At 53.0% G+C, this 25,156-nt stretch overlaps 2 protein-coding genes across 2 annotated transcripts in view; one reads left to right on the forward strand and one right to left on the reverse strand.

Annotated features, from left to right (window-relative positions):
- CASD1 (CAS1 domain containing 1) overlaps positions 1–25,156 on the forward strand; it is a 52,697-nt gene that overhangs the window by 2,756 nt on the left and 24,785 nt on the right. The window contains exons 2-10 of the mRNA XM_069729385.1: positions 13,568–14,012; positions 16,481–16,577; positions 17,942–18,062; positions 18,581–18,625; positions 19,296–19,358; positions 21,575–21,619; positions 22,889–23,012; positions 23,189–23,403; positions 23,953–24,378. Of these exons, the coding sequence (XP_069585486.1) occupies positions 13,586–14,012; positions 16,481–16,577; positions 17,942–18,062; positions 18,581–18,625; positions 19,296–19,358; positions 21,575–21,619; positions 22,889–23,012; positions 23,189–23,403; positions 23,953–24,378 (1,563 nt within the window). The 5' untranslated portion in view covers positions 13,568–13,585. The remainder of the gene's footprint in view (positions 1–13,567; positions 14,013–16,480; positions 16,578–17,941; positions 18,063–18,580; positions 18,626–19,295; positions 19,359–21,574; positions 21,620–22,888; positions 23,013–23,188; positions 23,404–23,952; positions 24,379–25,156) is intronic.
- On the reverse strand, positions 12,849–13,517 carry LOC138643291 (uncharacterized protein PF3D7_1120000-like). The gene has a single exon (XM_069732223.1). The coding sequence runs from the start codon at positions 13,515–13,517 to the stop codon at positions 12,849–12,851; it is 669 nt and encodes a 222-aa protein (XP_069588324.1).

Consider the following 25,156-nt stretch of genomic DNA (forward strand, 5'->3'; position numbering starts at 1 on the left):
TCACAGAGCGCAACCGAGGGACAGTCACAGAGCGCAACCGAGGGACAGTCACAGAGCGCAACCGAGGGACAGTCACAGAGCGCAACCGAGGGACAGTCACAGAGCGCAACCGAGGGACAGTCACAGAGCGCAACCGAGGGACAGTCACAGAGCGCAACCGAGGGACAGTCACAGAGCGCAACCGAGGGACAGTCACAGAGCGCAACCGAGGGACAGTCACAGAGCGCAACCGAGGGACAGTCACAGAGCGCAACCGAGGGACAGTCACAGAGCGCAACCGAGGGACAGTCACAGAGCGCAACCGAGGGACAGTCACAGAGCGCAACCGAGGGACAGTCACAGAGCGCAACCGAGGGACAGTCACAGAGCGCAACCGAGGGACAGTCACAGAGCGCAACCGAGGGACAGTCACAGAGCGCAACCGAGGGACAGTCACAGAGCGCAACCGAGGGACAGTCACAGAGCGCAACCGAGGGACAGTCACAGAGCGCAACCGAGGGACAGTCACAGAGCGCAACCGAGGGACAGTCACAGAGCGCAACCGAGGGACAGTCACAGAGCGCAACCGAGGGACAGTCACAGAGCGCAACCGAGGGACAGTCACAGAGCGCAACCGAGGGACAGTCACAGAGCGCAACCGAGGGACAGTCACAGAGCGCAACCGAGGGACAGTCACAGAGCGCAACCGAGGGACAGTCACAGAGCGCAACCGAGGGACAGTCACAGAGCGCAACCGAGGGACAGTCACAGAGCGCAACCGAGGGACAGTCACAGAGCGCAACCGAGGGACAGTCACTGAGCGCAACCGAGGGACAGTCACTGAGCGCAACCGAGGGACAGTCACTGAGCGCAACCGAGGGACAGTCACAGAGCGCAACCGAGGGACAGTCACAGAGCGCAACCGAGGGACAGTCACAGAGCGCAACCGAGGGACAGTCACAGAGCGCAACCGAGGGACAGTCACAGAGCGCAACCGACAGACTGCAACCGAGGAACAGTCACAGAGCGCAACCGACAGACTGCAACCGAGGGACAGTCACAGAGCGCAACCGACAGACTGCAACCGAGGGACAGTCACAGAGCGCAACCGACAGACTGCAACCGAGGGACAGTCACTGAGCGCAACCGAGGGACAGTCACTGAACGCAACCGAGGGACAGTCGCAGAGCGCAACCGAGGGACAGTCGCAGAGCGCAACCGAGGGACAGTCGCAGAGCGCAACCGAGGGACAGTCGCAGAGCGCAACCGAGGGACAGTCGCAGAGCGCAACCGAGGGACAGTCGCAGAGCGCAACCGAGGGACAGTCGCAGAGCGCAACCGAGGGACAGTCGCAGAGCGCAACCGAGGGACAGTCTCTGAGCGCAACCGAGGGACAGTCGCAGAGCGCAACCGAGGGACAGTCGCAGAGCGCAACCGAGGGACAGTCACAGAGCGCAACCGAGGGACAGTCACAGAGCGCAACCGAGGGACAGTCACAGAGCGCAACCGAGGGACAGTCACAGAGCGCAACCGAGGGACAGTCACTGAGCGCAACCGAGGGACAGTCACTGAGCGCAACCGAGGGACAGTCACTGAGCGCAACCGAGGGACAGTCACTGAGCGCAACCGAGGGACAGTCACTGAGCGCAACCGAGGGACAGTCACTGAGCGCAACCGAGGGACAGTCACTGAGCGCAACCGAGGGACAGTCACTGAGCGCAACCGAGGGACAGTCACTGAGCGCAACCGAGGGACAGTCACTGAGCGCAACCGAGGGACAGTCACTGAGCGCAACCGAGGGACAGTCACTGAGCGCAACCGACAGACTGCAACCAAGGGACAGTCACTGAGTGCAACCGAGGGACAGTCACTGAGTGCAACCGAGGGACAGTCACTGAGTGCAACCGAGGGACAGTCACTGAGTGCAACCGAGGGACAGTCACTGAGTGCAACCGAGGGACAGTCACTGAGTGCAACCGAGGGACAGTCACTGAGAGCAACCGAGGGACAGTCACTGAGCGCAACCGAGGGACAGTCACTGAGCGCAACCGAGGGACAGTCACTGAGCGCAACCGAGGGACAGTCACTGAGCGCAACCGAGGGACAGTCACTAAGCGCAACCGAAGGACAGTCACAGAGGGACAGTCACAGAGTGCAACCGACAGACTGCAACCGAGGGACAGTCACAGAGCGCAACCGAGGGAGTCACAGAAGTACAGTCACAGAGTGCAACCGAGGGACAGTCACTGAGCGCAACCGAGGGACAGTCACTGAGCGCAACCGAGGGACAGTCACTGAGCGCAACCGAGGGACAGTCACTGAGCGCAACCGAGGGACAGTCACTGAGCGCAACCGAGGGACAGTCACTGAGCGCAACCGAGGGACAGTCACTGAGCGCAACCGAGGGACAGTCACTAAGCGCAACCGAAGGACAGTCACAGAGTGCAACCGACAGACTGCAACCGAGGGACAGTCACAAAGCGCAACCGAGGGACAGTCACTGAGCGCAACCGAGGGAGTCACAGAAGGACAGTAACAGAGTGCAACCGAGGGACAGTCACAGAGCGCAACCAACAGTCACAGAGCGCAACCGAGGGACAGTCACAGAGCGCAACCGAGGGACAGTCGCAGAGCGCAACCGAGGGACAGTCGCAGAGCGCAACCGAGGGACAGTCGCAGAGCGCAACCGAGGGACAGTCGCAGAGCGCAACCGAGGGACAGTCGCAGAGCGCAACCGAGGGACAGTCGCAGAGCGCAACCGAGGGACAGTCGCAGAGAGCAACCGAGGGACAGTCGCAGAGCGCAACCGAGGGACAGTCGCAGAGCGCAACCGTGGGACAGTCACAGAGCGCAACCGAGGGACAGTCACAGAGCGCAACCGAGGGACAGTCACTGAGCGCAACCGAGGGACAGTCACAGAGCGCAACCGAGGGACAGTCACAGAGCGCAACCGAGGGACAGTCACAGAGCGCAACCGAGGGACAGTCACAGAGCGCAACCGAGGGACAGTCACTGAGCGCAACCGACAGACTGCAACCGAGGGACAGTCACTGAGTGCAACCGAGGGACAGTCACTGAGTGCAACCGAGGGACAGTCACTGAGTGCAACCGAGGGACAGTCACAGAGCGCAACCGAGGGACAGTCACAGAGCGCAACCGAGGGACAGTCACAGAGCGCAACCGAGGGACAGTCACTGAGCGCAACCGAGGGACAGTCACAGAGCGCAACCGAGGGACAGTCACAGAGCGCAACCGAGGGACAGTCACAGAGCGCAACCGAGGGACAGTCACAGAGCGCAACCGAGGGACAGTCACTGAGCGCAACCGACAGACTGCAACCGAGGGACAGTCACTGAGTGCAACCGAGGGACAGTCACTGAGTGCAACCGAGGGACAGTCACTGAGTGCAACCGAGGGACAGTCACTGAGTGCAACCGAGGGACAGTCACTGAGTGCAACCGAGGGACAGTCACTGAGTGCAACCGAGGGACAGTCACTGAGTGCAACCGAGGGACAGTCACTGAGTGCAACCGAGGGACAGTCACTGAGTGCAACCGAGGGACAGTCACTGAGTGCAACCGAGGGACAGTCACTGAGTGCAACCGAGGGACAGTCACTGAGTGCAACCGAGGGACAGTCACTGAGTGCAACCGAGGGACAGTCACTGAGTGCAACCGAGGGACAGTCACTGAGTGCAACCGAGGGACAGTCACTGAGCGCAACCGAGGGACAGTCACTGAGCGCAACCGAGGGACAGTCACTGAGCGCAACCGAGGGACAGTCACTGAGCGCAACCGAGGGACAGTCACTGAGCGCAACCGAGGGACAGTCACTGAGCGCAACCGAGGGACAGTCACTGAGCGCAACCGAGGGACAGTCACTGAGCGCAACCGAGGGACAGTCACTGAGCGCAACCGAGGGACAGTCACTGAGCGCAACCGAGGGACAGTCACTGAGCGCAACCGAGGGACAGTCACTGAGCGCAACCGAGGGACAGTCACTGAGCGCAACCGAGGGACAGTCACTGAGCGCAACCGAGGGACAGTCACTGAGCGCAACCGAGGGACAGTCACTGAGCGCAACCGAAGGACAGTCACAGAGGGACAGTCACAGAGTGCAACCGACAGACTGCAACCGAGGGACAGTCACAGAGCGCAACCGAGGGACAGTCACTGAGCGCAACCGAGGGAGTCACAGAAGGACAGTCACAGAGCGCAACCGAGGGACAGTCACAGAGCGCAACCGAGGGACAGTCACAGAGCGCAACCGAGGGACAGTCACAGAGCGCAACCGAGGGACAGTCACAGAGCGCAACCGAGGGACAGTCACAGAGCGCAACCGAGGGACAGTCACAGAGCGCAACCGAGGGACAGTCACAGAGCGCAACCGAGGGACAGTCACAGAGCGCAACCGAGGGACAGTCACAGAGCGCAACCGAGGGACAGTCACAGAGCGCAACCGAGGGACAGTCACAGAGCGCAACCGAGGGACAGTCACAGAGCGCAACCGAGGGACAGTCACAGAGCGCAACCGAGGGACAGTCACAGAGCGCAACCGAGGGACAGTCACAGAGCGCAACCGAGGGACAGTCACAGAGCGCAACCGAGGGACAGTCACAGAGCGCAACCGAGGGACAGTCACAGAGCGCAACCGAGGGACAGTCACAGAGCGCAACCGAGGGACAGTCACAGAGCGCAACCGAGGGACAGTCACAGAGCGCAACCGAGGGACAGTCACAGAGCGCAACCGAGGGACAGTCACAGAGCGCAACCGAGGGACAGTCACAGAGCGCAACCGAGGGACAGTCACAGAGCGCAACCGAGGGACAGTCACAGAGCGCAACCGAGGGACAGTCACAGAGCGCAACCGAGGGACAGTCACAGAGCGCAACCGAGGGACAGTCACAGAGCGCAACCGAGGGACAGTCACAGAGCGCAACCGAGGGACAGTCACAGAGCGCAACCGAGGGACAGTCACAGAGCGCAACCGAGGGACAGTCACAGAGCGCAACCGAGGGACAGTCACAGAGCGCAACCGAGGGACAGTCACAGAGCGCAACCGAGGGACAGTCACAGAGCGCAACCGAGGGACAGTCACAGAGCGCAACCGAGGGACAGTCACAGAGCGCAACCGAGGGACAGTCACAGAGCGCAACCGAGGGACAGTCACAGAGCGCAACCGAGGGACAGTCACAGAGCGCAACCGAGGGACAGTCACAGAGCGCAACCGAGGGACAGTCACAGAGCGCAACCGAGGGACAGTCACAGAGCGCAACCGAGGGACAGTCACAGAGCGCAACCGAGGGACAGTCACAGAGCGCAACCGAGGGACAGTCACAGAGCGCAACCGAGGGACAGTCACAGAGCGCAACCGAGGGACAGTCACAGAGCGCAACCGAGGGACAGTCACAGAGCGCAACCGAGGGACAGTCACAGAGCGCAACCGAGGGACAGTCACAGAGCGCAACCGAGGGACAGTCACAGAGCGCAACCGAGGGACAGTCACAGAGCGCAACCGAGGGACAGTCACAGAGCGCAACCGAGGGACAGTCACAGAGCGCAACCGAGGGACAGTCACAGAGCGCAACCGAGGGACAGTCACAGAGCGCAACCGAGGGACAGTCACAGAGCGCAACCGAGGGACAGTCACAGAGCGCAACCGAGGGACAGTCACAGAGCGCAACCGAGGGACAGTCACAGAGCGCAACCGAGGGACAGTCACAGAGCGCAACCGAGGGACAGTCACAGAGCGCAACCGAGGGACAGTCACAGAGCGCAACCGAGGGACAGTCACAGAGCGCAACCGAGGGACAGTCACAGAGCGCAACCGAGGGACAGTCACAGAGCGCAACCGAGGGACAGTCACAGAGCGCAACCGAGGGACAGTCACAGAGCGCAACCGAGGGACAGTCACAGAGCGCAACCGAGGGACAGTCACAGAGCGCAACCGAGGGACAGTCACTGAGCGCAACCGAGGGACAGTCACTGAGCGCAACCGAGGGACAGTCACTGAGCGCAACCGAGGGACAGTCACAGAGCGCAACCGAGGGACAGTCACAGAGCGCAACCGAGGGACAGTCACTGAGCGCAACCGAGGGACAGTCACTGAGCGCAACCGAGGGACAGTCACTGAGCGCAACCGAGGGACAGTCACTGAGCGCAACCGAGGGACAGTCACTGAGCGCAACCGACAGACTGCAACCGAGGGACAGTCACTGAGTGCAACCGAGGGACAGTCACTGAGTGCAACCGAGGGACAGTCACTGAGTGCAACCGAGGGACAGTCACTGAGCGCAACCGAGGGACAGTCACTGAGCGCAACCGAGGGACAGTCACTGAGCGCAACCGAGGGACAGTCACTGAGCGCAACCGAGGGACAGTCACTGAGCGCAACCGACAGACTGCAACCGAGGGACAGTCACTGAGTGCAACCGAGGGACAGTCACTGAGTGCAACCGAGGGACAGTCACTGAGTGCAACCGAGGGACAGTCACTGAGTGCAACCGAGGGACAGTCACTGAGTGCAACCGAGGGACAGTCACTGAGAGCAACCGAGGGACAGTCACTGAGCGCAACCGAGGGACAGTCACTGAGCGCAACCGAGGGACAGTCACTGAGCGCAACCGAGGGACAGTCACTGAGCGCAACCGAGGGACAGTCACTGAGCGCAACCGAGGGACAGTCACTGAGCGCAACCGAGGGACAGTCACTGAGCGCAACCGAGGGACAGTCACTGAGCGCAACCGAGGGACAGTCACTGAGCGCAACCGACAGACTGCAACCGAGGGACAGTCACTGAGTGCAACCGAGGGACAGTCACTGAGTGCAACCGAGGGACAGTCACTGAGCGCAACCGAGGGACAGTCACTGAGCGCAACCGAGGGACAGTCACTGAGCGCAACCGACAGACTGCAACCGAGGGACAGTCACTGAGTGCAACCGAGGGACAGTCACTGAGTGCAACCGAGGGACAGTCACTGAGTGCAACCGAGGGACAGTCACTGAGTGCAACCGAGGGACAGTCACTGAGTGCAACCGAGGGACAGTCACTGAGTGCAACCGAGGGACAGTCACTGAGTGCAACCGAGGGACAGTCACTGAGTGCAACCGAGGGACAGTCACTGAGTGCAACCGAGGGACAGTCACTGAGTGCAACCGAGGGACAGTCACTGAGTGCAACCGAGGGACAGTCACTGAGTGCAACCGAGGGACAGTCACTGAGTGCAACCGAGGGACAGTCACTGAGTGCAACCGAGGGACAGTCACTGAGTGCAACCGAGGGACAGTCACTGAGTGCAACCGAGGGACAGTCACTGAGTGCAACCGAGGGACAGTCACTGAGTGCAACCGAGGGACAGTCACTGAGTGCAACCGAGGGACAGTCACTGAGTGCAACCGAGGGACAGTCACTGAGTGCAACCGAGGGACAGTCACTGAGTGCAACCGAGGGACAGTCACTGAGTGCAACCGAGGGACAGTCACTGAGTGCAACCGAGGGACAGTCACTGAGTGCAACCGAGGGACAGTCACTGAGCGCAACCGAAGGACAGTCACAGAGGGACAGTCACAGAGTGCAACCGACAGACTGCAACCGAGGGACAGTCACAGAGCGCAACCGAGGGAGTCACAGAAGGACAGTCACAGAGCGCAACCGAGGGACAGTCACAGAGCGCAACCGAGGGACAGTCACAGAGCGCAACCGAGGGACAGTCACAGAGCGCAACCGAGGGACAGTCACAGAGCGCAACCGAGGGACAGTCACAGAGCGCAACCGAGGGACAGTCACAGAGCGCAACCGAGGGACAGTCACAGAGCGCAACCGAGGGACAGTCACAGAGCGCAACCGAGGGACAGTCACAGAGCGCAACCGAGGGACAGTCACAGAGCGCAACCGAGGGACAGTCACAGAGCGCAACCGAGGGACAGTCACAGAGCGCAACCGAGGGACAGTCACAGAGCGCAACCGAGGGACAGTCACAGAGCGCAACCGAGGGACAGTCACAGAGCGCAACCGAGGGACAGTCACAGAGCGCAACCGAGGGACAGTCACAGAGCGCAACCGAGGGACAGTCACAGAGCGCAACCGAGGGACAGTCACAGAGCGCAACCGAGGGACAGTCACAGAGCGCAACCGAGGGACAGTCACAGAGCGCAACCGAGGGACAGTCACAGAGCGCAACCGAGGGACAGTCACAGAGCGCAACCGAGGGACAGTCACAGAGCGCAACCGAGGGACAGTCACAGAGCGCAACCGAGGGACAGTCACAGAGCGCAACCGAGGGACAGTCACAGAGCGCAACCGAGGGACAGTCACAGAGCGCAACCGAGGGACAGTCACAGAGCGCAACCGAGGGACAGTCACAGAGCGCAACCGAGGGACAGTCACAGAGCGCAACCGAGGGACAGTCACAGAGCGCAACCGAGGGACAGTCACAGAGCGCAACCGAGGGACAGTCACAGAGCGCAACCGAGGGACAGTCACAGAGCGCAACCGAGGGACAGTCACAGAGCGCAACCGAGGGACAGTCACAGAGCGCAACCGAGGGACAGTCACAGAGCGCAACCGAGGGACAGTCACAGAGCGCAACCGAGGGACAGTCACAGAGCGCAACCGAGGGACAGTCACAGAGCGCAACCGAGGGACAGTCACAGAGCGCAACCGAGGGACAGTCACAGAGCGCAACCGAGGGACAGTCACAGAGCGCAACCGAGGGACAGTCACAGAGCGCAACCGAGGGACAGTCACAGAGCGCAACCGAGGGACAGTCACAGAGCGCAACCGAGGGACAGTCACAGAGCGCAACCGAGGGACAGTCACAGAGCGCAACCGAGGGACAGTCACAGAGCGCAACCGAGGGACAGTCACAGAGCGCAACCGAGGGACAGTCACAGAGCGCAACCGAGGGACAGTCACAGAGCGCAACCGAGGGACAGTCACAGAGCGCAACCGAGGGACAGTCACAGAGCGCAACCGAGGGACAGTCACAGAGCGCAACCGAGGGACAGTCACAGAGCGCAACCGAGGGACAGTCACAGAGCGCAACCGAGGGACAGTCACAGAGCGCAACCGAGGGACAGTCACAGAGCGCAACCGAGGGACAGTCACAGAGCGCAACCGAGGGACAGTCACAGAGCGCAACCGAGGGACAGTCACAGAGCGCAACCGAGGGACAGTCACAGAGCGCAACCGAGGGACAGTCACAGAGCGCAACCGAGGGACAGTCACAGAGCGCAACCGAGGGACAGTCACAGAGCGCAACCGAGGGACAGTCACAGAGCGCAACCGAGGGACAGTCACAGAGCGCAACCGAGGGACAGTCACAGAGCGCAACCGAGGGACAGTCACAGAGCGCAACCGAGGGACAGTCACAGAGCGCAACCGAGGGACAGTCACAGAGCGCAACCGAGGGACAGTCACAGAGCGCAACCGAGGGACAGTCACTGAGCGCAACCGAGGGACAGTCACTGAGCGCAACCGAGGGACAGTCACAGAGCGCAACCGAGGGACAGTCACAGAGCGCAACCGAGGGACAGTCACTGAGCGCAACCGAGGGACAGTCACAGAGCGCAACCGAGGGACAGTCACAGAGCGCAACCGAGGGACAGTCACAGAGCGCAACCGAGGGACAGTCACAGAGCGCAACCGACAGACTGCAACCGAGGGACAGTCACAGAGCGCAACCGACAGACTGCAACCGAGGAACAGTCACAGAGCGCAACCGACAGACTGCAACCGAGGGACAGTCACAGAGCGCAACCGACAGACTGCAACCGAGGGACAGTCACAGAGCGCAACCGACAGACTGCAACCGAGGGACAGTCACTGAGCGCAACCGAGGGACAGTCACTGAGCGCAACCGAGGGACAGTCGCAGAGCGCAACCGAGGGACAGTCGCAGAGCGCAACCGAGGGACAGTCGCAGAGCGCAACCGAGGGACAGTCGCAGAGCGCAACCGAGGGACAGTCGCAGAGCGCAACCGAGGGACAGTCGCAGAGCGCAACCGAGGGACAGTCGCAGAGCGCAACCGAGGGACAGTCTCAGAGCGCAACCGAGGGACAGTCACTGAGCGCAACCGAGGGACAGTCACTGAGCGCAACCGAGGGACAGTCACAGAGCGCAACCGAGGGACAGTCACAGAGCGCAACCGAGGGACAGTCACTGAGCGCAACCGAGGGACAGTCACTGAGCGCAACCGAGGGACAGTCACTGAGCGCAACCGAGGGACAGTCACTGAGCGCAACCGAGGGACAGTCACTGAGCGCAACCGACAGACTGCAACCGAGGGACAGTCACTGAGTGCAACCGAGGGACAGTCACTGAGTGCAACCGAGGGACAGTCACTGAGTGCAACCGAGGGACAGTCACTGAGTGCAACCGAGGGACAGTCACTGAGTGCAACCGAGGGACAGTCACTGAGTGCAACCGAGGGACAGTCACTGAGAGCAACCGAGGGACAGTCACTGAGCGCAACCGAGGGACAGTCACTGAGCGCAACCGAGGGACAGTCACTGAGCGCAACCGAGGGACAGTCACTGAGCGCAACCGAGGGACAGTCACTGAGCGCAACCGAGGGACAGTCACTGAGCGCAACCGAGGGACAGTCACTGAGCGCAACCGAGGGACAGTCACTGAGCGCAACCGAGGGACAGTCACTGAGCGCAACCGACAGACTGCAACCGAGGGACAGTCACTGAGTGCAACCGAGGGACAGTCACTGAGTGCAACCGAGGGACAGTCACTGAGTGCAACCGAGGGACAGTCACTGAGTGCAACCGAGGGACAGTCACTGAGTGCAACCGAGGGACAGGCACTGAGTGCAACCGAGGGACAGGCACTGAGTGCAACCGAGGGACAGGCACTGAGTGCAACCGAGGGACAGTCACAGAGCGCAACCGAGGGACAGTCACTGAGCGCAACCGAGGGACAGTCACTGAGCGCAACCGAGGGACAGTCACTGAGCGCAACCGAGGGACAGTCACTGAGCGCAACCGAGGGACAGTCACTGAGCGCAACCGAGGGACAGTCACTGAGCGCAACCGACAGACTGCAACCGAGGGACAGTCACTGAGTGCAACCGAGGGACAGTCACTGAGTGCAACCGAGGGACAGTCACTGAGTGCAACCGAGGGACAGTCACTGAGTGCAACCGAGGGACAGGCACTGAGTGCAACCGAGGGACAGGCACTGAGTGCAACCGAGGGACAGTCACTGAGTGCAACCGAGGGACAGTCACTGAGCGCAACCGAGGGACAGTCACTGAGCGCAACCGAGGGACAGTCACTGAGCGCAACCGAGGGACAGTCACTAAGCGCAACCGAAGGACAGTCACAGAGGGACAGTCACAAAGTGCAACCGACAGACTGCAACCGAGGGACAGTCACAGAGCGCAACCGAGGGAGTCACTGAGCGCAACCGAGGGAGTCACAGAAGGACAGTCACAGAGTGCAACCGAGGGACAGTCACTGAGTGCAACCGAGGGACAGTCACTGAGCGCAACCGAGGGGGTCACTGAGCGCAACCGAGGGACAGTCACTGAGCACAACCGAGGGAGTCACTAAGCGCAACCGAAGGACAGTCACAGAGTGCAACCGACAGACTGCAACCGAGGGACAGTCAGAAAGCGCAACCGAGGGACAGTCACTGAGCGCAACCGAGGGAGTCACAGAAGGACAGTCACAGAGTGCAACCGAGGGACAGTCACAGAGCGCAACCGACAGTCACAGAGTGCAACCGAGGGACAGTCACAGAGCGCAACCGAGGGACAGTCACAGAGCGCAACCGAGGGACAGTCACAGAGCGCAACCGAGGGACAGTCACTGAGCGCAACCGAGGGACAGTCACAGAGCGCAACCGAGGGACAGTCACTGAGCGCAACCGAGGGACAGTCACTGAGCGCAACCGAGGGACAGTCACTGAGCGCAACCGAGGGACAGTCACAGAGCGCAACCGACAGACTGCAACCGAGGGACAGTCACAGAGTGCAACTGACAGACTGCAACCGACAGTCAGAGTGCAACCGACAGACTGCAACCGAGGGACAGTCACAGAGTGCACCATAGACAGTCAACAAGTGAGTGCAATCCACAGCCTCTACCCCAGAGACAGACACTGAGAACAACCGAGACTACAACTGAGGGCACCGGACTGCCGGCACTAGAGCGAGCTGGTGCCTGTCTCTCACAGCTGTTTCTCTAAGGGTATGTGCATACGATACGGATTTTGCCGCGGATTTTTCCTCCGCGGATTTGGAAAATCCGCAGTGCAAAACCGCTGCGGTTTTCACTGCGGATTTGTGTGCAGTTTCTTCTGCGGATTCCTCTGCGGGTTTTCAACTGCACTTTCCTATTGGTGCAAGTTGAAATCCGCTGCGGAATCCGCAGAAAGAAGTGATATGCTCCTTCTTTTTTTCCGCAGAGAATCCGCGCGGATTTTTCTGCATCATGTGCACTGCGGATTTTGTTTTCCATAGGGTTACATTGTACTGTACACCGCATGGAAATCCGCTGCGGATCCGCGGCAAAATCCGCATCGTGTGCACATGCCCTTAGGGTATGTGCACACGATGCAGATTTAGTGCAGAATTAGTGCAGATCTGCAGCGGTTTTTTGTGCAGCAGAAACGCTGCACTGTGATTTACAGTACAATGTAAATCAATGTGAAAAAAAAAAGCTGTGCACATGGTGCAGAAAAATCTGCGCAGAAACGCTGCAGAGTTCAAAGAAGTGCATGTGACGTCTTTGTGCAGTTCTGCAGCGTTTCTGCACCGTCCATAATAGAAATCTGCAGTGGTAAAATCTGCACAAAAACTGCGGATTCTGCCAGGAGATGCAGATATAGTGCAGAAAATTCTGCACCACATTTCCTACGCCTTAGGCTACTTTCACACTAGCGTTAACTGCAAACCGTCCCAAAAACGTCTTTTTCCCGAAAAAACGCTCCGTCATATCTGTCAGCTGTCTCTTATAGCGCTCCGTCATATCTGTCAGCTGTCTCTTATAGCGCTCCGTCATATCTGTCAGCTGTCTCTTATAGCGCTCCGTCATATCTGTCAGCTGTCTCTTATAGCGCTCCGTCATATCTGTCAGCTGTCTCTTATAGCGCTCCGTCATATCTGTCAGCTGTCTCTTATAGCGCTCCGTCATATCTGTCAGCTGTCTCTTATAGCGCTCCGTCATATCTGTCAGCTGTCTCTTATAGCGCTCCGTCATATCTGTCAGCTGTCTCTTATAGCGCTCCGTCATATCTGTCAGCTGTCTCTTATAGCGCTCCGTCATATCTGTCAGCTGTCTCTTATAGCGCTCCGTCATATCTGTCAGCTGTCTCTTATAGCGCTCCGTCATATCTGTCAGCTGTCTCTTATAGCGCTCCGTCATATCTGTCAGCTGTCTCTTATAGCGCTCCGTTATATCTGTCAGCTGTCTCTTATAGCGCTCCGTTATATCCGTCAGCTGTCTCTTATAGCGCTCCGTCATATCTGTCAGCTGTCTCTTATAGCGCTCCGTCATATCTGTCAGCTGTCTCTTATAGCGCTCCGTCATATCTGTCAGCTGTCTCTTATAGCGCTCCGTTTTGTCTCTGTCTCTCGCAGTCACTCTTTCCCGCCTCCATGTCTCTCGTGGACTCGGACTCCTCCGCTCACATGAAGAGCCGCAGCCCCGGACCGGACTCGCCGGATTCCCACAGGAAAAAACGCAGCTCCGTCACCGAGACTCCCGACGACACCGAGCCGCTACTACCGCCGACTCGCTCCGGAGACCCCGCCCCCGCGGCAGACCCCGCCCACACATCGTCTTCCTCCAAGGCAGACCACGCCCAGTCCTGCTTCCCGCTGCGCTACTGCTGCCCCCCAGCGGCCGGCGGCTCCATTGCACGCTGCTGTCATGGAGGAGCCAAGATGGCGGCCCTGGCCTACAACCTGGGCAAGCGGGAAATCAACCAGCACTTCAGTGTGAGGAACGCCAAGCTGCTGGCGCTGGGGGCCGCGCTGCTCGTCTCCGCCTGCCATGCCGTGTTCTGGGGATACTCGTCTCACGGTGAGTGCTGCTCCTCCATCATTATCACCTTGTGCGGTGTCGTGACAGCTCCCCCTGCTACTATCGTGACAGCTCCCCCTCCCCATGTGGTGACAGCTCTGCTCATACTGTGACAGGGAATAAACCCTGCATCCTGCCCGGTCAGTAGCCCCCTGTACAGACATATATGGGGGGGTGTAATAAATGTCCGCAGCGGGGGCCGCTAACAGCACCGTCTAACCATCGTCTTTGTCGATAAAGTTGTCTAATGTCGTCATGTGACCTTCGCCAATAATTCGGATGCAGGTCGTCGACGATGCGGCGTCATGGCAACCGCTTATTTCCTCGGTCATGTGACCCTTTCCAAAATCTCCGACCTGCGAGAATAGAAAACTCCAAATTTGACGCTTTTGGGCGCCGCAACTTTTCCCAAAACTGCAATAAAAAGCCACCGAAACCTCGTCTGCGGCCCAGACCGGTAGCCATGGCAACGCCAGAGCGCCGCGCAAAAAAAAAAAACGAGACGTCACACGAGCGCATCGCCGGAAAAATACAGCCGTAACCGGTCTCAGGAAACGACGACACGAGTATTTACATATTATTTTTATTACTTTAAAATGAACATCGGAATCCAAAACCCCAAAAAGGCAAAGGCGGAGTCGGGGTTGTGTGTGTTTTTATTTATTTATTTTTTTTTGTTTGTTTTTGTTTTTTGTTTTTACACCATCCTCACATTTTATTTTTCTCCATTTTTCAGTCAATTTTGTAAAGTGACACTACAAGAAAACAAGGGCTCAGCGGGAAGTATAAAAAAAAAAAAAAGCCCCAGTGGCGCTGCTTGGGTGAAGGGGGTCGGGGGAGAGGACGCAGCAGGAAGGGGTTAAACTAGCGGCTCTAATGTGACGTTATTCATTGCTGAGGTCGTTATGGAGGAAGCGCAGCACGAACACCCGACCCGCTATGTGCAGCCACAACCTAGCGCCTCCCGGGAACACCGGGCAATTGTTCATTTTTGCTCTTTTGCTTTTTCTCCTTTTTTTTTTTTTTCCTCAAAGATTCATATTTTTTATTTTGTAATTTTTCCTCCAATAATTTTCTGGGTGTAAAATTGTCCTGGTAATGATAACGCGATTCTCCCGGTAAACAGTCCCGTCCCGTCCTCTTCTCAGCCGGGTAAACAGTTTGTTCCCTGGTAGGGGGAGCATCAAGACCTTTCTGGCTAAATGGGCAGTGTCTATCTATCTATCTATCTATCTATCTACAGTATCTATCTATTTATGTGTGTGTATATTTATGTGTGTGTATATATATATATATATATATATATATATATATATATATATATATATATATATATATATATATATATATATATATATATATATAATATTTTTAATGTATGATAATTTAGGACCCCCATCTCCCGAGCCCCGTGTGTAGGATAATGTTTTGTTGTAGTGCACAATGCCTTTTAATATCTTTTTTTTTTTTTACTAAAAATCATTTGTGCTATAGGATTTCATAAGTTTTTTTGCCCTTGTTGTCGTGTGTAGATTCTGTGCTGCGTTCTCTATTGCTGGCTGTAGAATGAGTTAACTGAGAATCATCGGTGAGCTCGTTCAGATGGGAGAGTTTTGTCTTTATCTGAGCTCCTTTCACCACTGACAGCAGAAAATGGGAGTAATGTTATGTACCATTTAGGGTACGTGCACACGTTGTGGATTCTCTGCGGATCCGCAGCGTTTTTTGCGGTGCAGAAACGCTGCAGATCCACAATTGATTTACAGTACAATGTAAATCAATGAGAAAAAAAAATGCTGCGCACACTTTGTGGAAAATCCGGTGCGGAAACGCTGCGGATTAAAAGAAGTAGCATGTCACTTCTTTTTTGCGGATCTGCAGCGTTTTTGTACCCATTCCATTATAGAAATCCACAGGGGTAAAAAACAGTACATCTGCAAAAAATCCGCAGCAAAAATGCACAAAAAACGCTGGGGAGCCGCACAAAATATGCGACAAATCCGCAGCTACATTTTCTGCCAGAAGAGGCAGAATCCGCACCAGAAATTCCTAAGGCTAATCCGCAAAGTGTGCACATAGCCTTATAACTTGCAGCTCACGTATTCGAGCGGTCGCTTTGAGCATCTGCACAGTTTTTGTTTAGTGATCAGGCAGAGCGCTTTGTGAATGCTCTGCCTGATCATAAAGAAAGTGGTCAGGTAGATTCAGCTGTAAGAGTCAAGTGTGTATATAGAAGCCTGGAGTCGCCCGGGTTATGTCCTCTGCCGGCCATCTATGAAACCTAGTCGTGTGGTTGTTGTAATTGGGGGCCACATTCATTATAGGGACTAGTGGAGCATTATTTTTGCAAGGATGGGAACATTTTTGCTGTATACCTGATGGTAGCCGCGCAGAGCATTGTCCTCCTTGGGTGTGTGGCCATCACTGATGTAACGTGGCTAATAGCCTCTTATGTTTCTTCTTACTAGGAGATGACACGTGCGGATACCTCATATCCAGCGGCCGCTTCCTGGGGGAGAACGTATGGCAGCCGTATACCTGTATGATGCACAAATACAAGCCAAGGTATGGAAAGGGGCAGAAACCTGACCCACCGACAGGATCCACCATTCTCAATAGGAGATATCACAGCTCACCTCCTCCTCCTCCTGTACAATGACTGATAACACTGGATTCTCCATTCACAATAGGTGATGTCACAGCTCACCTCCTCCTTCTGTACAATGGTGGATAACACCTCTTTATACAGTAGATAACACTGGATTCTCCATTCACAATAGGTGATGTCACAGCTCACCTCCTCCTTCTGTACAATGGCGGATAACACCTCTATATACAGCAGATAACACAGGATCCACCATTCACAATAGGTGATGTCACAGCTCACCTCCTCCTCCTGTACAATGACTGATAATACCTCTATATACAGTAGATAACACAGGATCCACCATTTACAATAGTTGATGTCATAGCTCACCTCCTCCACCTGTACAATGACTGATAACACCTCTATATACAGTAGATAACACAGGATCCACCATTCACAATAGGTAATGTCACAGCTCACCTCCTCCTCCTGTACAATGACTGATAATACCTCTATATACAGTAGATAACACAGGATCCGCCATTCACAATAGTTGATGTCATAGCTCACCTCCTCCACCTGTACAATGACTGATAACACCTCTATATACAGTAGATAACACAGGATCCACCATTCACAATAGTTGATGTCATAGCTCACCTCCTCCACCTGTACAATGACTGATAACACCTCTATATACAGTAGATAACACAGGATCCACCATTCACAATAGGTGATGTCACAGTTCACCTCCTCCACCTGTACAATGACTGATAATGCCTCTATATACAGTAGATAACACAGGATGCACCATTCACAATAGGTGATATCACAGCTCACCTCCTCCACCTGTACAATGACTGATAACACCTCTATATACAGTAGATAACACAGGATCCATCATTCACAATAGGTGATATCACAGCTCACCTCCTCCACCTGTACAATGACTGATAATGCCTCTATATACAGTAGATAACACAGGATCCACCATTCACAATAGGTGATGTCATAGCTCACCTCCTCCACCTGTACAATGACTGATAATGCCTCTATATACAGTAGATAACACAGGATGCACCATTCACAATAGGTGATATCACAGCTCACCTCCTCCTCCTGTACAATGACTGATAACACCTCTATATACAGTAGATAACACAGGACCCACCATTCACAATAGGTGATGTCACAGCTCACCTCCTCCTCCTGTACAATGACTGATAACACTCTATATACAGTAGATAACACAAGAAGCAATATTCACAATAGTCAGGATCCACCAGTCAGAGCTCACCTCCTCCTCCTCCTCTAAACGCCCATTTTTGTATTTCTTTTGTAGTGATGCCAAAAGCTGCCTAAGAAACCAGCGTGTCACGTTTGTGGGAGACTCCCGCATCCGTCAGCTGTTCTTCACCTTTGTAAAGATCCTTAATCCGCATGTCAAAGAGCAAGGAAACAAGGTGAGTGTGTGTGGGGATTGTGGCAGGACGTGGGCTGCCCGTTTGTCTGCGGCACCATGGACCGCTTTGTGCTCCCTCTTCGGGTCTGCTCACGTCTTTGCTTCTGACACCGATGTCCTCGGCCCCCCATGAGCACGGACAAGTGTCCCGCTAGGTCCTGTTTCATGCATATGTCGACTGATGTCCCGGAGACCCCATCAATTACTATATTGCACTGTCGGCCGCTGCCTGGAAATCGTGTAGTCGGCTGTATAATCTGCGTGTCAGATGTTGGGGCTGACTGGTCTGTGGGGTTTCAGGAGTGACCGGTACAGCCGGAATTAAAGGGGAGTCCAAGTGCATTAATCCTTGTAGGTGGGAAACTTTCTAATGCTGTTTCAAGTTCTCACCGTTTTTAAGATCTCTTCTTGCTGTCAGGGAATAGGGACAATGTAATTAAGTGCTAGGGGTGAAAACACAGCATCACGCCTTGTCAGTCTAGGATTTATGACCCTTGGATGATCATCTTGTCTCCACAGCATGAGAACATACCGTTCCAGGACGACGACCATAACATCAGGGTGGTAAGTGGTTTCTCTTTCTGCTAGCTCTCAATCCAAAATCAAAAGTGATCATCCATCCTAATGATAGGTGATCACTAGTGATGAGCGAGTGTACTCGTTACTCGATATTTCCGAGCATGCTCGGGTGGTCTCCAGAGTATTTGGGGCGTGCTCGGAGATTATGTTTGAGTTGCCGCAGCTGCATGATTTGCGGCTGCTAGACAGCCTGAATACATGTGGGGATTCCCTAACAAACAGGCAATCCCTGCATGTGTTCAGGCTGTCTAGAAGCCGCAAATCATGCAGCTGCGGCAACTCAAACATAATCTCCGAGCACGCCCAAAGTACTCAGACAACACCCGAGCATGCTCGGAAATCTTGTGAAACGAGCATACTCGCTCATCACTAGTGATCACTTCTTAATCAGCATGTGTGTCACCACTCCTCTCTTTTTACATGGGACTGCTGAGTGCATTGAGGATGAATGGAGCGGTGATGGGCAAGTGTGGCCCTGATTTTAGAGGAGTGACGCATATATATCACACATTTATGGCCTGTCCTGTGGACGGAGAATGCTGCTTCCAAGGGGTTAAAGCTTAACCCTCTGAAAATCGGCTTTTATGGCGACAGATTATGAAACTGTGACAAAACGGATGTTGATTTTTTTTTTTATTTTTTTTTTCCCTTCTAGGATTTCCTGTGGTATCCGGAGGTGAACGGTTCTATGAAGCAATGCTTCCAGACTCTGATCGAGGTTCGTGCCGACACTTTCCTCTGTCTCCTTTTTAGAAAGCGAAGTAATGACGACTTTTTGTGAGATCCTGGACCTCCCTGACGTCGTCTCACCGACCTGAGCAATTCTATTAAAGTTTTACTAACTTTTTAAACAGCGGGTTTGCGTCACGTGGGGACGGGCGGCCATGTATCCAAGTACAGATACTCAATAGTAGTGATCAATAGTCCTATTGTTATAGTGTGGGGGGACATATGACAAATTGGGGGACAGGTAACGTGACTAGTTCGATGTTTAGTTAATCTATTGATGCTTACGTAGGACTGATCCATTCCTCTGTGCTGACCGGAGTCAATGGTAAAAGACAATTTCGCAAGCAGAATTTCTAAAACCTCACAAAAATTATGTATTTACCTGATGTACAAACCACAAGAAACTGGAATATCTCTTTAAAAAGTTCACATCAGCCACCACTAGGTTGTGCTCGCTGCATACAGAGCCCCCAACATATGCCGTTAAAGGGGTATACACATTTTGATTGCTGATCCGACTGATTTTAACAGTATAGGGGCAGCATTGTTCCATGCTTTTATATCGGGTTCAGGGAAAGAGCTCTCCCTATCAGTGAGAGGGATAAATGCTCGATCCTCACCTATCAGACATGGCATATACTGTTAGAACTGCCAAGTTTTGTCATGTAAAAAAAAATCATACTAAGAAGTAATTTTTCCACTTTTAATGTAACCCATAATCTGTAATAATCCATTTAGAAACAAACTGAAATCATGTGGTTGCATAAGTGTGAACGCCCTCTTATAATTGTGGATGTGGTTGCATCAGAATTAGCCATTCACATTTATATTCATGGTAAATAGTAGTCAGTGCACGGCCGCCATCATTAACAGCGATTCTGATTAACCCAATATAAATTTTCACTGTTCTAAGAGGATTTTCCTGACATTTTTTTAGTTGGATTTTACAGCGAAATCCATGATCCATAACCAGCTGACAACACAGCAAAGGGATCTGATTGTTAAAAGCTATTGGTCAGGAGGTAACAAAAAAATAGTTTGCAAGGCATTAGATCTACCACGGAGAACTGTGAGGATGTCACTAAGGAGTGGTTTACATTTGGCACATCAGTGACATTACTTCTCAAAAATTGATGACAAGAAGAAAATTGGTCTTGTAGGCTGCCAATACGGGTACAACAACATTAAAGGAGCTGCAGGAATTTTTGTCAAGCACTGGTTTTGTACTGCATGTGACAACTATTCATTTGTCCGGTTAGGGTGGCAAGACAGAAACCACACGGAAAAATCATCCAAGTCCCTCTATGGTTTTTCAAAACCTACATCAAGCAATATGAGAAAATGAGTTATGGCTGATAAGAGCAAGGTAGAAATCTTTGGCCATAAATTCCAAAAGGTGCAAAGCCAACAGTGTGTGTCGCCAAAAAAAAACATACCCACAGTAAGGCATGGTGAAGGCAGCACTGTGCTTTGGGGCTGGAAATGAGGCTTTAGTCAAAGTGAAGAGATTTATGAACAGTTACAAATATCAGTCAGTATTGCAACAAAACCTTCAGGCCTTGGCTAAAAAAGATGAAGATGAAGTTCACCTTTCAACAACGACCCTAAGCATAGCTCAAGATCCGCACAAGAAACTTAAGAAGAAGATAAAAGTTTTGGAGCAGCTCGTATCTAAATCATTGAGAATCTGCGAGTGACCTGAAGAAGGCGTTGTACACAGGAGATGCACCCCACAGTCTGATAGATGTGCAGCCATTGCATGGGGGAGCGAGCAAAGATACCCATTATAGATGTGCCGCGATGATAGACTCCGACCCAAAAAGCATGAACGCCGTTTTAAATTCAAAGGGGACTTCAACAAAGTTTTAATTTGAGGGTGTGCATATTTATGCAACCACATTATATATATTATTTTTTTTTTCCCCATTCGAAAAGGTTTTAGTTTATTTTTCAAGTGAATTATATAGATTATGGGCGATATTAAATGTGGAAAAAGGTCTTAGATGTGGATGGTTCTTAGATATATATATAACTTGTTTTTCATTTTAAAGCAATGACATTTTAACAGAGGTTTGTAGACTTTTTTTAATTTATTTTTATTTTTATGCAGTTTCCAGATAAATACTACGTCAAATACAAAGTTGTAGTAAATGTCGAGTGGAAGCGTCTTCTTGCTTCTAACATCGTTCATTTTCTTACTTCCAGAGCCCAGCATCAAAGCCCCAAATTGTTGTAGCCGGAGCCGCCACGGTAAGCTGCTACTAATCCTATAACTACGTGCACTGAGACCGAGGACCCTGAACTGTTAATAAAACCGTCTGTTTACGTCGGCTCATTAAATACGTGTTTAATCTGTAGAAAAGAAGGTTTTATTTTCTCATTAACCCTTACATTTACGTGCGCCCTCTACAAAAGAGAATGAACGTTCATTGCTCTCCACTCCCCATAATCACGGGTGTGGAGAGCAGTGAGTATTCCGGTAGCTGTCCACGGCTTATAAAGCAGCGTATGACACCACTGCCATGTGCTGCTTACAAGCATAAATCACCTGCTGGCATAAGAACAGGATGCTGTGAGGGAGCGCAGGGAAAGTATAATGGTTTGTTGTGTTTTTTTATTTTTATTTTTTTTTAATGTTTTTTCTGATGGGGGGCTATGCATGCCGGGATGGAGGTGAGGGTGCAATGCATACCTGGATGGGGGATATTCGTACAGAATTAACCACATTTTCTCCATCGCCACATTGGGGGACACAGGACCGTGGGTGTATGCTGGGGGATATTCGTACAGAATTAACCACATTTTTTGCCTCCTTTTTAATTTTTTTTCACCTATTTTCCTCCTCTAAAACCTAGGTGCGTCTTATAGTCCGATAAATACGGTAAATTATTCCGATCGGTAAACGGCGTAACGAGAGATAACGCCTCACATTTGTTATCTGTGTAGTGGTTCTGACCCAGAGAATCATATTGCCAGGGTCAGTATTCTTCTAAAATTAATGCTGTAAATAATAAACCCAAAAAACAATTGCAGAATTTCATTTTTTATTTTTTTTTTGCTGTTTTGTGGCAAATATCATTTTTCTTTCCTGCTTCCTTGTACATCACATGTCAAAATGAATAGTGTCATTCATAAGTACAACTCTATAAAAGGAAGCACTCAAACGGCTATATCGATGGGAAAAATGCAAAGTTATGGCTCTGGGAAGAAGGGGAGAAAAAAAAGAAATGAAAACACAAAAATGAGACATCATCCTGTCCTTAAGGGGTTAAATAAAGAAAAAAAAAAACAGTATAATTGTGCTATCATCAGACTAATCCATGGAACAGAGTTACCTTCTACAAGTATTATCGCTTTTTTGTCCAAACCCCAAGAATAGTTGTTTTTTTTCCTTTTTTTTGTCTTAAATATTTGGCCAATCATGGGAAAACTTGTTGTGCTTGGCAGACAATGTAAATAGTGATTGTGACCAGTGAGAACACAATGAAATGAAAATGAAAGTTTCCGCTTTATTCTCAGTGGTCGATAAAGATGAACAATGGCAGCGCGGAGTCTCTGGCCCAGTACAAGGTGAACCTGACGGATCTGGAGCCGGTTCTGGGGAAGTTGGCGGACACCGGTGACGTCTACTGGATCTTGCAAGGTGCCATAAATTGTATGTCTAGGCGGAGGTGGCACAAGACGACGTCCATGTTGTCAGACTCGTATTGTGAGGAGCCGGTCTGACCACATGGCCATTGTTTTATTCTGCCTCTGCAGACCGATGAACCTGTCGTTTTCATCGTTCATGTAAACCTCGTGTCCTCTTCTCATTCTCAGATCCCGTCTATGAACAATTATTAGGTGAAAGTCGCAGGATGATCACCAACGCACGGGTCGATGCTTACAACGAAGTTGCGGCAGCGATTTTAAATGGCACCAATAGACAATCGAGATCAAAAATCAAAATTTTCAGCGTCTCCAGGCTCATCTCTGAAGAAACTATAGAGCAATCTTTGGATGGCCTTCATATCCCAGAGACCAGCAGAGAGATAGTAAGCGCCAGAAATTTTGTGGATAACTTACGAGATGCCTTGGCCGATGTGGCGCCGCCTTGCAGGGACACCTTGGCAGACGTGGCGCTGCCTTGCAGGGACACCTTGGCAGACGTGGCGCTGCCTTGCAGGGACACCTTGGCAGACGTGGCGCTGCCTTGCAGGGACACCTTGGCAGACGTGGCGCCGCCTTGCGGGGACGCCTTGGCAGACGTCGCGCCGCCTTGCGGGGACGCCTTGGCAGATGTGGCGCCGCCTTGCTGGGACGCCTTTGCAGACATTGGGCCATCTTCAGGACTGTGGGTGTGCTAAGGGGTGCTGGCCACTTGGACGCCAGTCCCAAGAACTGTGGGAGCCCTGACACTATCTTGGGGACAGTGGGCATTTTATGGCTGTCAGCAGGATTGTGGGTGTCTGGTGAGCATATGCAGGACAGTGGGCGCATCCTGTGGCCTTTTCGGGTACAGTGGGCTACCTGTGGCCATCGGGGGGGGGGAGTTAGGACATGTCTGTAGTAATATCTACATGTAATCCCGTCCTCTCTTGCAGAGCTCCATGATTCTTATGAATTCCTACTGCAATAAAATCCTCAAGCCCATCGATGGCTCCTGCTGCCAGCCCACTCCTCCGCTCACCCTCATACAGAAGCTGGCTGCCAGTTTCTTTGCTTTATCCATCGGGGCCTACCTGGCGATCAGTGTGATCCAGAGGAACAAACACCGGAAGAACAAGATGTGCACAGACATAGAGAGCGGGGAGGAGAAGAAGCCGGCCACCGTCAACCCAGCCGCCTCCACACTGGAGGTCGCCCTTTTCTCCTTTGCCAAGCTTGGGCTCATCATGACGTACTTCTACTTCTGTGACCGCGCCAACCTGTACATGAAGGAAAACAAGTTCTATACCCACTCCTCGTTCTTCATACCCATCATCTACATCCTGGTGCTGGGGGTCTTCTACAATGAAAACACAAAGGAGGTAAGATCTGCCTCATAGTGGTCTTGTCTGAACTCTGTAATGTAACAACCAGAACAAGGAGTGCAGCTCTGGAGTATAATACAGGATGTAACTCAGGATCAGTAATGTATGTACACAGTGACTGCACCTACAGAATAGTGAGTGCAGCTCTGGGGTATAATACAGGATGTGACTCAGGATCAGTAATGTAATGTATGTACACAGTGACTGCACCAGCAGAATAGTGAGTGCAGCTCTGGAGTATAATACAGGATGTAACTCAGGATCAGTAATGTATGTACACAGTGACTGCACCAGCAGAATAGTGAATGCAGCTCTGGAGTATAATACAGGAGGTAACTCAGGATCAGTAATGTAATGTATGTACACAGTGACTGCACCAGCAGAATAGTGAGTGCAGCTCTGGAGTATAATACAGGAGGTAACTCAGGATCAGTAATGTAATGTATGTACACAGTGACTGCACCAGCAGAATAGTGAGTGCAGCTCTGGGGTATAATACAGGATGTAACTCAGGATCAGTAATGTAATGTATGTACACAGTGACTGCACCAGCAGAATAGTGAGTGCAGCTCTGGGGTATAATACAGGATGTAACTTAGGATCAGTAATGTAATGTATGTACACAGTGACTGCACCAGCAGAATAGTGAATGCAGCTCTGGGGTATAATACAGGATGTAACTCAGGATCAGTAATGTAATGTATGTACACAGTGATTGCACCAGCAGAATAGTGAGTGCAGCTCTGGGGTATAATACAGGATGTAACTCAGGATC

This window comes from Ranitomeya imitator, chromosome 6 (genome assembly GCF_032444005.1).
Source record: "Ranitomeya imitator isolate aRanImi1 chromosome 6, aRanImi1.pri, whole genome shotgun sequence".
Classification (NCBI taxonomy): domain Eukaryota; kingdom Metazoa; phylum Chordata; class Amphibia; order Anura; family Dendrobatidae; genus Ranitomeya; species Ranitomeya imitator.